This window comes from Haliotis rubra, unplaced genomic scaffold, assembly GCF_003918875.1.
Source record: "Haliotis rubra isolate DU_JTF1 unplaced genomic scaffold, ASM391887v1 Scf51, whole genome shotgun sequence".
NCBI lineage: Eukaryota > Metazoa > Mollusca > Gastropoda > Lepetellida > Haliotidae > Haliotis > Haliotis rubra.
Window position 1 is genome coordinate 1,470,059 of NW_025767202.1, and position 14,625 is coordinate 1,484,683.

At 41.5% G+C, this 14,625-nt stretch overlaps 1 protein-coding gene and 1 long non-coding RNA gene across 2 annotated transcripts in view; one reads left to right on the forward strand and one right to left on the reverse strand.

The window, feature by feature from the left end:
* LOC124292160 overlaps positions 1–10,624 on the forward strand; it is a 28,276-nt gene extending 17,652 nt beyond the window's left edge. Inside the window, exons 2-7 of the mRNA XM_046729209.1 lie at positions 3,223–3,691; positions 4,024–4,074; positions 4,454–4,561; positions 5,765–6,232; positions 8,403–8,453; positions 9,780–10,624. Coding sequence (XP_046585165.1) covers positions 3,649–3,691; positions 4,024–4,074; positions 4,454–4,561; positions 5,765–6,232; positions 8,403–8,453; positions 9,780–9,940 — 882 coding nt within the window. The 5' untranslated portion in view covers positions 3,223–3,648 and the 3' untranslated portion in view covers positions 9,941–10,624. The remainder of the gene's footprint in view (positions 1–3,222; positions 3,692–4,023; positions 4,075–4,453; positions 4,562–5,764; positions 6,233–8,402; positions 8,454–9,779) is intronic.
* A 113-nt stretch (positions 10,625–10,737) lies between these two features.
* LOC124292163 lies at positions 10,738–12,720 on the reverse strand. The gene is made up of 2 exons (XR_006902379.1): positions 10,936–12,720; positions 10,738–10,863 (listed from the first exon to the last, which is right to left on the reverse strand). It is a non-coding gene; the product is annotated as an uncharacterized LOC124292163 (long non-coding RNA).
* Between the last annotated feature and the right edge of the window lie 1,905 nt (positions 12,721–14,625).

Sequence of the window (14,625 nt, forward strand, 5' to 3'; positions counted from 1 at the left end):
AAACGGTCACTAACAGCTTCTACATCTAAACGGAGGACAGATTGTTCCCCCTGTATATCCTGAATGTTACGCTTTATGTCGTTTACGGTACTACTTAGTTTCCTAGTTTGACTTTTTATGTCCCTAATGTCACGAGTAAGTTCGTTATTCATTTCACGAATCTCCTGTTGAAGATCGTTTTTCATGGCTTCAAAGTCGCTTTCACTAACATGACTAGCCTTGCCGGTGGGACCCGGGTTTAGTTCAACATCCCCCGAGAGTAGGATATTAGACCAGGTAGACACAACAGTGAAACCTGCATTGTATATGGAGCTAAGCAGCACATATGTAGCTAGGAGTCGACAGCCCACGTCAACATACCACGGCCATTCCGTGTACGGGGTGTACGGGCTGACATAGCCGACCTGCCGGGTCCCATGTGGGTGTGAGAAATTTCCTATTCTCGCTCTCCAAACGTCAAGGGATATTCCCATCGGTAACGGTGACTTTACAACACTTTAATAAACCAATATGTCCTGTCAGGTGCTACTCACAGCTTTTGGTTTGGCTTTTGTCGGGTGGCTTAGCGAGAGCGTGTACACACACACGTCTTGTCAGTAGGGGCAGATAACTACGTTTCAATTATCCATCTTTTACTTTTTGCCTGTGGGTATTCACACGAATGGTTATACCAAAACGTTGGAGATGAAAACCTGTTCTTGTATGTGTCAAGCAAAGACAAGTAGATATTTATGTCCCAAATTGGCAAGGCAATGTACAAGCGTCACATTTTTTATTAATTATGGTCTTGTAAAATTAGGACTCTACCCTGAAGCGTATATTGCATACCTGTTTCGCGATAAGACGTTACTGAAGGTATTTTTTTTATAAATTCTGAATTTCCCTACATAATTTGAATGTGAATGCAACTAGACGAAACAAGGATGCTGAGAGACAGCACACTTTATGTAACCATTATAACAGCGGACAAGTTCAGGATGAATTCCATATTTTACTACAATGTCCATAATTTAATTATTTGAGAATAAAATATTTAAGATTTCTCGATGGCAAATATGTATGTAACTGATGAATTTGTTGAATTCAAAAATAGATGTACCGTTAAAGCCATAGCCAAATTTCTGAAATGTGTATTCTCCAAGAATGTTTGAAACAGTGTTTAAATATAGTTTTTCTATTCTCTTACCACGTGACAACAAAAATGTTGTGACAACATTTGTAACATGGGCCAGTTGGCCAATAGTACTGAATACTGTCTGTCTGTCAAAATATGGGTTGATGCAACTCTTCTTTCCATGTATATATATATTTCTATCAATGCACACTGTGTGATTCAATTTAACGAGTGTCAAGTTATTTATTCGGTTGAGTGTATGTCCAGCTCACCTTCCATCCTCGAACCAGTGTGAGCAGATAATGTGCTGGATTCACTCTGTCAATCATGAATGGATTCTTCATTGTATCTACTGAGCTACTCGTTGCCTCAACTTGAGATACTGACTGACTGACTGAGTTTGGTTTTACGCCGCTTTTAGCAATATTCCAGAAACATCACACCAGAAATGGGCTTCACACATTGTACCCATGTGGGGATTCGAACCCGGGTCTTCGGCGTGACGAGCCGACGCATTAACCACTAGGCTACCCCAAAGCCCCTCAGCTTGAGATAAATGAACATCATGAAGAAGATTGTATTAATGTGATCTACTTTTCTGTCCCCCTTTTGACAACAACGTGATTGCCAAGATTCAGGAAAAGCATGCTAAATATGTGGAACTGGCCTTCAAAATCTCTTGTCTGCATCCCAAGTACAAAGTTGCCCGACTCCCCACTGTTATCGGTGTCCATGGTTTGGTACACCCTGATATCTTCACGCAGATCAGGAGTGTGCCGTGCCATTTATTTATCTGATGACCCTCTTGTGGAGCATGTCAATACTCATAATCCAAACAAGGCATTCCGGAGTTTCTGTAATAGAGCCAAGGATGTTGAACCCAATTTCAATGTCAATGTTGATTTTGTTGATGGTCCAGTGGTGCTCGACAGAAATGAGTGTTAACCAAGCGCAGTGCCAAATAGCTTTGGATTCTGCACCTCTCGAAAGGATTTTGAAGTAACCTAAATGTATTGACCTTCCTGAGCGGTTACTTGTTTCACTTAAGTCTGTACAGAATTGCTGATCAACTCAATTTGAGATGAATTCACTGTGTTAGGTGCTGACTTCAGAACCAGTCTAACGGAAGAGGAATGTTTCAGGGCGATTCGTTCATTCCTTTTCTGTTTGCCACTTAATCCATAATGTTATTACCAACAAACTCCTCAGCACAAAGCTTCATTGGTCAGTACTTTTGGTCAACACAAGGTAATGATATGTACCAAATAAACAACCGTCGACTAAAATAGAGGGTCTCTTCCAAAATCATGACCTTTGGACAGGATGCAATTGGCAAACGTCCTTATATCTGGCTTTGGAATTTTCTGTCATCAAAGCGAACGGCAAAAAGACTAAGTGCTGCAATGTACTAGAACCATCTTCTGATGTCTAGAAACTTGTATTTGTGTATATGACGGGAGCTTGTTATTGCCTGTCGTTTCACCTTATATCTCAAGTCACCAGAAAACCAGAATTGTGTGGTGATCATACCTGCCGAGTCTTAGTTGCAAGTTGGATTAGTGTGGCTGAGAGGTGACATCTACAAACATTGCCTTCATTACTAAAACCACTGCTCTTGCATTATAAATACTTCTGAATTTGTACTGCCGCATACATTTATGCTGCCATAGTAATACCTTTGTAGTGATTTGTATTGACGGGTACACTTGCTTTATTATGAAATGAAATTGGTAAATACGGCACATTTCTTGGTTATTAATTGGTTTCCCACATTCCTGGTTAACTATGTAGTTTCAACTTGTGAATCAACATAAGTTAAACAGGAGTATGTATAATGGTAATGATAATAACAATAACGTCCCTGGTGATTTGCACTCCAGGGTGGACATTCAGGGTTAAAAAATATGACCATCACAAATCCGCTGGTTTTGATTAAATGTTATATTATACGCGTAATACTTTCGGATAATTCTATGCCTTGATAAAATAAGATGGTAATACATTCCTGACAACTAACCATTGTCAAAACACAATTGTAACACAATTACAATACTGTTAACCAATACATTTCACTTCCAAATAACAATGCAAATTATTTGTTGCTGCAGTGACCATCTCGGATGTCGGAACAGATTTGGTGTGGTCCGATGACCATGGACTTGACATGAGGGGACACTGTTCATTCACATTCTCTGTGGGCTTTTGTGGAGCTTTCAGACTGGAGCTGTATCCTGAGAAAAGTCTCCCCCTACCCAAATACGAGATCTTCATCGATCGTGACAGCTCGCAAAAGTATCGAGTTGGAATTAAGAAATACTGTGATCCTCCGTATTTTCTACTGTGCACCAATAACGGCATGGGCACCAGCGGTCACGAGATCACACCACTTGTCACATGTAATGGTTCCACGTGGACACCGTTCTGGATATCTTGGAATGAGGGAATGATCAATTTGGGTGAGGGGGGACCTAGTCGGAAACGACGGATTGAAACATGTCAATGATCCAGAGTTCAAGCATATCGACTATGTGAAGATGGGAGCTGACGATACAAACACCAGTGCCAATTATATGTTTGGTAAGTAACATCTAAAACTGAACATCTAAGACGGTTGCGTCCCTCGGGCGTGACACAATGTTTGATCCGAATCCAGGTTTTTCTTATAATTATTAAGATAATAGTTGTAACTCTGGATAACAGTCTCATGGACTCCCCAGAAAACGTGCCATATTCGAGATGTTCTGAATATGTATACTTTCTTTTGTTTTTTAATGGTTTAAGGAGAAGTAGAGTTAGAGTAATGTGTCAACAGTAAAAGGGTCGTAATAGGAGCGTGTCGGTGTTTCGGACCCATGAACAAAATACCAGTGTATAAAGTGGAGATGCAGAGGCATTCATTTTTACTTTAGAACGTCGCCGTGGCAGACCTGACAACCCAGATATGACCTGCCGAGAGAAGGGTGAGTATGTTACGAACACTGACTATCAGTGACAAATCTTTGGGGACAATGCAGTGTAGAAGTGTGTCCAATCAAAATGTCGAGAAAACGTTAATTACCTGATTGCAGCAGATGCTAGTTGGATTTCCCAGTGGAAGAAGCCACTTCTTCACGCCTTTCTGAATGGCACCCCGGACACTCGTATGTCAGCTTAGTACGGGTCAGAATCACTGGGTCATGCTCTTTGGCCTCAATCTCAAATTCTGTCTTAACACAATAAATGGTATTAGAAGTTGTAACTCCAAGTTGTCAAATTTTGAATGTCTTCTTTAAGTCCGGAGTAGGGATATCCGATTACACTATGTACAGCGTGACGATTTCTGTTCCTAATTTACTTCAGCAACAACAACAACTGCAACAACCACTACTGCAGCTGCTACAAGTCAAACAACTACAACCTTGACTGCGGGAGTTGATCCCACTACAGTTGCAACATCCGGTACACAGCGTGCGTAGAACAGATGTTGAATGCCCTTTACACGAAACACCCTCAAGCTAAAGTGATTGTTAAAGTTACAATCCAAGTCTGGTGAAATCCAATTAAGGTCCATATACCGTATGCATTGTGTAATGTACAGTTCGTCAGTAAAGTACTAGTATACGAATGTTAGTTTTTTGAAAAACGGAATGGAAATCCTACAGCGAAGTTGCACGAATGATCTACTTCAACACACAATTCAAAATTCAATTACCTCTGTCAAATGTAATAAAAAGGAAACGGGAATGACTTTTGCATTTTTATACAAAGTCTCAAGAAGGTAGGGAATGATGGCACATTATTATATATGTTAAGATATCTCGTTAGAAAAAAAGAGAGGAGCATTTGGAATTGTGTAATCTAAGCCTCAGGCTATATGGGTCGTGCCTATTTTCTAATGACAGATGGGTACACAAGGTACATAATCTTGGCTGCCACCCAGCTGACAATTTCACGTTGTCATAACGTTGTCACGTTGTCTGTGGACTCCCATATACGTTGTCACACGGTGGTGACGTGGCGTTGTGATACGTCATTTTCACGTCCTCACAATGTTAAAGTTATTTGATGCTAACGTATTTCACGCTGTCTTAACATTCTATTTAACGTTAACAGTTGAATAGTTTTCCCAGTAGTGAACAAAGCAGAAATCCACTCCAATGTTTAGTCGTTATAAAATGAGGTAATACTAACGTTGTGACAAAGTTGTTTTATGACGTTACCAATGTACAACTTCCCATAACATTGCGAAAACGTTGTGTGTTAGATGGGCAGTTGTCAGACTCCCATATTTGTGGCAGCTGTGATGGCTGAGTGGGTGAGGTTTTCTATGTATATTCGTTTTAAGCGATGGTCATAAGGCATGAGCAAACTCGGCATTGCTGGTCATGTTTTAGAATTGTCAATACAAACATTTTCAATACAAGATACCAAAATCAAAGAGTATTACCACGCTTTATACCTCACCCACACCATCTCACCTCGGGCACTCCATCGCATCCAACCCACACCACCTCTGCTCACCTCGCATTCAATTCACTCTGATCCTTTTCCCTAGCCCTTGCCCACGCCCCGCTGATGTCTCGCCCACGCCCCTCCCCTTCACACTATTACAATATTGTTTACCAGTAGATTTCACTTCCAAATAACAATGCAAATTATTTTTTGCTGCAGTGACCATCTCGGATGTCGGAATAGATTTGGTGTGGTCCGATGACCATGGACTGGACATGAGGGGACACTGTTCATTCACATTCTCTGTGGGCTTTTGTGGAGCTTTCAGACTGGAGCTGTATCCTGAGAAAAGTCTCCCCCTACCCAAATACGAGATCTTCATCGATCGTGACAGCTCGCAAAAGTATCGAGTTGGAATTAAGAAATACTGTGATCCTCCGTATTTTCTACTGTGCACCAATAACGGCATGGGCACCAGCGGTCACGAGATCACACCACTTGTCACCTGTAATGGTTCCACGTGGACACCGTTCTGGATATCTTGGAATGAGGGAAGAATCAATTTGGGTGAGGGGGACATTGTCGGAAACGACGGATTGAAAACGGTCATTGATCCAGAGTTCAAGCATATCGACTATGTGAAGATGGGAGCTGACGATACAAACACGAGTGCGAATTTCAGATTTGGTAAGTAACATCTAGAACTGAAATCACCCTCTCTCACCAAGACGGGAGAGGGTGTGTACCAGTGAGTATTGGAATAATGAAAAAGGAACGAAGTAGAGACGAATAATAAAATTCAACAATTAATGGAATACATATTTTGTTACATTCCGTGCTATATTCCTGTGGTGTTGGGTTCGAATCCCAACTGTTATTAGGCTGTAAGGGTCATAACCATGATTAATTATTGAGAACAGATTAATTGCCAAGAAATTCAACTTCAGTTTCAGGTACAGAGATGGCCTCATTTCCTCATGCCAAGATAAATGAGAAATTGAAAATATACTGAACCGCAAAAGAAACGCCATACCGATAGAGGTTTCTTAAACCACACACTTTAATTCGCTCTAATTAACAATCAAAATGCAGGATTGCGTTCAAACTTGACAATTGTGGTTAACACATTTTCGGGAAGCACGTGTAGAGTTCACACAAACAAATTCTCCAAAAACTGGTACCGCTAAGATACCTCAAAGTCAGTATCGTGTGTGGCCTCCCTGGGCATCGATGACTGTGCATGGAATGAATGAGCCGGTTGATGAAGGCCAGAGGCACTTGGGTCCATACTCTGCGAAATGCCTGATCGAGTCCAGCCGCAGTTGTCGGCCTTGGTTGGACGCCATTCAGTCTTCTTCAAATATCGTCCTAAAGGTGTTCTATTGGACTTAAATCCGGGTCATTGTAGGGTTTGGATGCCATGTTGTCTTAGGAAGTCCAGTGTTGCTCTGGCAGTGTGGGCACGAGCGTCGTCTTGCTGGAAGGTGTGATTTCTGTGACGTTCAAAATGTGGTACAACGTGGGGTCTGATGACTTGGTCAATATAGCGAGCAGCTGTCACGTCATTTCCTTATCCTGGACCATGATTCTGGAACACCACGATGTCAACTAACTGGTTCAGACCGATTGCAGCCCACACCATGATGCTTGGACCACCCCACGAGTCTCTTTCAAAATATACGCATTGGGAAACCGTTCCCCACGCCTTCACCATACTCTCACTCTGCCATCTGCTGTCGAAACACAATATCGGCTTTCATCGGAACAAATCTCAGTTCTCCATTGTCGATAACGCCATTTGCGATGCTGAGTTGCCCATTACAGTCGGTTTGGGCGGTAACGAGCATTGAGGGTAGGACCACGACATGGTCTGTGACAGCAGAGGTTCGTTTCGCGCAAACGTCGACGCACTGTCTCGGCTCTAATGGGTCTCTTGTGAGTCCCAATGGTCTGGCGAATTGTTTCCGTGGCTCTAGCGAAGCGATCCTGTAGATGGTTGCGCACTATCTGTCGGTCTTGACGTTGTGATGAACAGTCTTGGATGCTGTTAGTGGCCTGATACCGTTCCTGCTGTCGGTAGATTGTCCTGCCATGAACATTAATATGATTGGCTACCCTCCGTGCAATTTGGCCAACTTGCAATCGTCCTAAGGTTTGGTTCCTCTGATCTCTTTGCCACACGTTCCACAAGAAACATACAGTAACCCAACATGGCGGGATACGTTGCCACACGTTCCACAAGAAACACACAGTAACCCAATGTGGCAGGATACGTTGTCACACGTTCCACAAAATACACACAGTAACCAAACATGGCAGGATACGTTGTCACACGTTCCACAAAATACACACAGTAACCCATCATGGCAGGATATTTTGTCACACGTTCCACAAGAAACACACAGTAACCCAACATGGCGGGATACTTTGTCACACGTTCCACAAGAAACACACAGTAACCCAACATGGCAGGATACTTTGCCACACGTTCCACAAGAAACACACAGCAACCCAACATGGCAGGATACGTTGTCACACGTTCCACAAGAAGAACACACAGTAACCAAACATGGCAGGATACTTTGTCACACGTTCCACAAGAAGAACACACAGTAACCAAACATGGCAGGATACTTTGTCACACGTTCCACAAGAAACACACAGAACCTTAAAGAGGAATTAGTGTAAGTGTGTAGTTGTTGAGGTTTATGATATTCGTTTTCAGTTCAATTTTGTGTGTGGCGATAGTGGAGTTTGCGAACGTTAAAGGAACGAAGAAGTTTAAGATAAAGCGCTTTAGATAAGTTAGCGTGCATCAGCAAGTCTTTTCACACTGATTATGAGTTCTTTGTTTTAGAACCACGCAATGGCAGAGCAGTTGACCCGGATATGACCTGTCGTAATATCCGTAAGTGCGTTGCACGAATTTCTTAGCAGAGACAATTTTATATAATACATAATGTTGGAACAGTTTGTAAGTCGTCTTCACCACCTCACCTCACCTCACCCACACCACCTCACCTCACGTTACACCACCCAACCTCACCCACACCACCTCACCTCACGTTACACCACCCCACCTGACGTTACTCCACAGCACCTCACCTCACGTTACAAAACCCAACCTCACCCATATCACTTCACCTCACCTAACACCACCTCACCTCGCCTACACCATCTCAGCTCACATCGCTTTCACTGTACTCCACTCCTTGCCCACACCCAGCCCATGCCCACAGCCCTAACCACGTCACACTATCGGTGTGCGAAATAGCCACTGGCTCGCTAGCCCGAGGTTAGTAAAAGTCAGTCGGGCCAGTAAATTTCCCGTCACTGGCCGGACTGGCTAGTGAATTTTCATATAGTGATTTTGTCAATATATTACTCTCTCCAACCTGTTAAGTTATAATACACTTTTAAAACATGCAAGATTATGGCCTGATAAAAATGTTCATAATATTAGCAGATTAATGATGAAAACCGTGTCATTCCAACAATATTTGATTCTCATATATTTTTGTAATCCTTTGCTTATTTTCTACATTCAAATTTCGGGCTAGAGAATTATTTTGTGGGCTAGTAATGTTCAGGCATAGCTAGGCTGACTGGCCAAATTTGGAAACTAGTTCGCACACTGAACACCATTACAATATTGTTTAGATTTCACTGTCATATAACAATGCAAATTATTTAATTGCTGCTGTGATCATTAATGATGCCAGAAAGATTGTAAGTGGTATTTACTTTCAGTTCATGCTTCCTACAGGCTAGATGACTTATTGATATGTGTTATAAACCATGTAGCTGTTGTTGCCATTTTAGAACGTCTATGTGCAGTGCAGTAGAATATCAAATGAAAGGTCAGGACAGCACATCACTACATGTTTGAAATAGAAGCGACCTGGGTGGCCCAGCGGTAGAAGCCACGTCAGCCCGCATTCCAAAACTTAGGATCCGCTGAGCGCGGGTTTACTTCCAAGCTGCTGGGATATGCAATCGCCATGCGAATTTTTCTTTGTTCCATGAAACAGTTAACCATGACGAAATGCCATTTATATTAGGTCTTGACGGAGTGTTTATACGTTACAATAAAATTTACATTGTCTTTAGAAAAAAATAACGAACCTGTTATATCAGGATATAAATTGTATTATTCTAGGTTTTTTACTTCCATGTCAGTTATGCCATTCCATTCAACAAGTTACTAAATGACTATCTTTACGTTATACATTAGCGACAACAGCTGCAGCAAACACTACTGCAGCAACTACTACTACAACAGCTGCTGCAACTCAGACAGATGGTCTCTTAGTTGCTGCTGAAACCACAACTCCAGGAATTATTACTGAGACACATTGCCTAGCAACACATGTAGTAACTGCAATTCCGGATTAGGGTCTAAATCCATCTTGTTGAATTTTGTTCTTTTGTCAGTGCACGTGCTGAGAAAATGTCAGCAGTATTAAACGGGTAAACGCCTACGATGAACATACTCTTTCTTATTGCCTCTACAGACCTTTCGATACGACTCGATGTGATGGTAACAACATTTTTAAATGACGTTCCAAGTGCCTTTCTGACCATATGATAATATGTTGGTCGGTAACGTGTATCCAGTAGTCTCTGATGTTCAATAACGTCTGTAGTGCTGGAATTCTATTACACAAGGTGCTCGTTAACAATGTAAATTAATTTTTATATCAGCAACCACCACAACAACCACCACCACCACCACCACCACCACCACCACCACAACCACCACAACTACAGCCACGGAGAGGGGTGGTCTGGAAAGACCTGCAACAACAACCACCACAACTACAACCACAGAGAGAGGTGGTCTGGAAAGACCTGCAACAGCCACTACAACCACTACGACTACAACACAACCCACTGAAACAGATGACAAGATGACCGTTGATAATTGTGAGAACGCACGGCGACCTGATTCAGAAAATCTAGGGATGGTTTTCGAAAAAGCAGCCGACGACACAACACTGTCCGCAAGTAACCCCGACGTCGAGGAGCTCGACTCGGCAACTTCCGGGAGCTGCGCCGAGCTGTGTGCATCACGTCAGACCTGCGTGCTGTACAGCATCAGCAACACGGGCACCTGCAGGATCACCTCCGCATGTCGGCCTCAAGTGGAGAGTGAGACTGACTCGGTAGTTATGTTCCTGAAGTATTGGGGATGATCCTTGGTCGCCATGATAGAGCTGGAACACTACGCACCACAAGTCATTGACCTACTTATATATTTATTGTGATCCTTGGTCGCCATGATAGAGCTGGAACACTATCCATCACAGGTCATTGACCTAGTTATATGTTTGAGATGATCCTTGGTCGCCATGATAGAACTGGAACACTATGCACCACAAGTCATTGACCTACTTATATATTTGTTGTGATGTTTGGTTGCCATGATAAAACTGGAACATTATTCACCACAGCTCATTGCCCTACTTATATGTTTGGGGTGATGTTTCGTCTGTTTGCAACACCACCGTGCTAGTAGGTAGTAAATGTGTGAGATCCGTGTCACTTTGATACTAATCCTACATCAAATTGACACACTATGAAACACCTGTAATATAACTGCAATAGCCACTCAAGTGAAACAATCAACTTGTGATATGATTTCAAAATTGTTCGAACTGTAAGATTTCTCTCAGAGGTAAATTCTTTTCAGACAAAACAAGGTACAGTTAATTTATGATTCTTTAAATCACGTCACCAATCTTGAAATCGATAAGCAATTTTGTTATGAACAAATGAAAACATGATAAACTGACTGCTGGCCCACTGCCCGCAACATAATGTTTCAAATGTTCTGTTCAGTTTCAATATGTTTAATTCTCAAGGAAAGGTTTGGGTACAAGTTATCACAACGAAGAACGCCTTATCCTATATATTTAGATGTTTTCTTTTCTAAAATGTATACATAAAATGAAAGAAATGATTGAGACAAATAGTGAAATGAAGATATTTTGACGTTACGCACCAAAACATTTGTGATTTTATGTACGCACATTCATTAAGCTTTTCCTGAAAGGTTTTCAATCCAATTCCATGTGAACAGAATCTCTACCGAAAGCTATTGATTATGTAATCAGTAACTCACTACGTGTGTTTTTGTTCCACACCTTTACACGCTCTATGACCAAATCTTACGCGTAGTTCGTCGAAACCATGTTGAACTGTCTAGACACATACAGTATGCAAACATTAATATATACGTCACGTTTAAACTTGATTATGTGATACTTTTTCAGGTATGCACTGAATGTTGATTCTGAACATCGTTTCCATTTTAACGCTTTTTGTAATATGTTTTTGACCTATAGTAAAGAAAAAAAGTGTCCACTTTGTTGTGTAGCAGGTGTGTTGCATCCTTGGCATTGACATTCTATCGCTTGTTACAAAGGCATCATGGTTAATTGTACATTATATTCATATGTTATGTTGACCGTATGCTGTCTTGAATATCGCATCAGCTGTCACTACGTTTAGGCGGTATAAGATCACCCAAGTTACTGGATAATACTTGTTCTGAAACTGCGATATTTCATATATTTTCATTTTGTTAAGACATCATAATATCGCCCAATTACAAGGGTTACTGAAAAAGGGTTAATCTATACTGTGATATTTATTTTCAATTATCCTCTTTAAATTACACACACATTTTACACTTCACAATTCTATATTACATGCAGTGTAATACATTTGTTCATATATATAATACATACATATTGACATTATATTTATCCACTGTACATATAACATCTATTGACAATGCTCCGCACACTTCAATAATTTCATTTAAAAGCAAATCACAATTCAGAAGAATTCAAAATGGAAATGGACATTACGTGGTCCATTTTGGGCTAATAGTTGATTCTCCTCTTTCAAAAAGTTCAAATGCATAAGTCAGTATTCAACCTTTGCTGATCGATATTGGATCAAAGATATACCTGAATCTTGAATTTCTATATTTTTGTTCAGATTACTAAATAAAGATCCGCGAAGAATATACATCATTCGAAAACACGTGGTATGTTTTTTGTTGATTTGAAACCTGAAGACAAAATGCAATATAAAACACCGACTGATACAATTATTGGCCAGTTCAGTCTGATAATGTAGGCCTTATCCCTTCAGGTAAACAAAGACATGGTGTCGTTAGATTACAGTAGATATGTTTCATAATTTTTCAGTGCCTGGGTGGTACTGGTTGAACAGGATAGGGGTCCCCTATTGGTCTAAACTCAACATCGTCATAATGAAAAGCTTTAGGTCCGATCACTTCGTAGTATTGCCGGGGAGGCCAGTACAAGGACAACAACTCGGAGTCCATATTTCACCTCTTCTGTGGGAATAGGCTCGACTGTGTCAACTGTGCATCAACGATGGTGATGGGATCTGGGACAGAGGCCACTGCCTTCCCAGCTTTCTTTCGGCATTAAAGGCGAAAATAACCAGATTTTCATTCTGAAATTCAACCAAAATGGTTTGTCCTGGTGTCAAGACCTTCAATGACAACCCTGGAAATAGAAATGTAAGTTATGTACTATATGTGCAACAACAATGCCAGCGAATAACTCTGTATAGTGACACTGACAGGACAACAAATGATAGCTGTGCACGATTATCAGGCAATATACATGATTTAGTCAGGAACTCAGCTCCTTGACCAACTGAAGATATTTATGAAGCGTAAATAGAAACAACAAAGTATGTGCATTTATGCCGCATTCAGCAGTATCACAGCTATACTACGCGGTCTGTAAACATTCGGGTCTGGACCAGATAATTCACGGTGAGATACGATGACAGAGCATGTACTCACTGTCAAATAATGATAACATCAGGTGTTTGTATCAGGCGAAATTGTGAGCGTATCCTGTCCCACCCGTCATAAATACATGCACCTGAACAAATTCGAGAACGTATGGTATAAGTCCAATGCATCGAGCATCGTGTTTGTCATTATGCGTCAGATTTTGAAATCTCCTTCACATGTCCAAGGGCCTAGCATTCGAACCTCAAACCACATGCCGGACATCCTACGAGGATCACAATGGTCACTGACAGTATGTTCTGAAATATTCTTCAACTGTATGTCAAATGTCTGTGAAACACAAATATCGTGACCATTGACTTTTCATTCAGTTCTTCCGCACTGTTGTCATTGGTGAACAACTGGTACTGATCGATACTTGTACAATGACACCCGTGACGATCCGGGTTAGAATATTGATCTTCAGTAACCCATGCTTGTCCGAAGAGGCGACTAACGGGGTCGGGTGGTCAGGCTCGCTGACTTGGTTGACACATGTCATCGTATCCCGGTTGCGTAGATCGATGTTCATGCTGTTGATCACTGGATTGTCTGGTCCAGAGTCGATTATTTACAGACCGACGCCATATAGCTGCAATATTGCTGAGTTCGGAGTAAAACTAAACTCACTCACTTACTTGTACAATGATATAGGGTTAACGTTACTATTGTAGACCGGTGTGTACATGGCATAATGTCTGACCTGGCGTTCCCCGCGTCCGTGGAATGACATTGTTATCTGAGCTACCGGGCAAAAGAACGTTGTCACCAACTTCACTAGACCAAATAATAGAAACAAAGACATAAAGTAAGATGTATGATAATTAAATGACAAACAGACATCGTTTTCTAATATTGTGACTGAAAATTCATTGTAATGTTGGTCTTGCATTTGCCGCAATTCATTAAGAAAGAGTAGACTCCTAATGAGTCACATGATAAGACAGGAGTCAGGGGACACGTCATATAAAGCGAGTGTGAAAACAGTCCGGGAATCTATACACGCCAACACATATGTCCTCCTTGACGTCGTCAGTCGGCGGGTGGCGTCAGCAGGAATCATCAATGACCATATATGTTCCATAAGTACATCGTTTCTGAACTGACTGAACCGACTTTTATCTATATACAGTCCGAGCCCATTGCAATTTGCGTTGACGGTGTAGACTGGTGAAGCCTTTTCCACGGAATCGGCGGTCGGCTCGCACACGAGAGCGCTGTCACCGCCGGGCGGTCT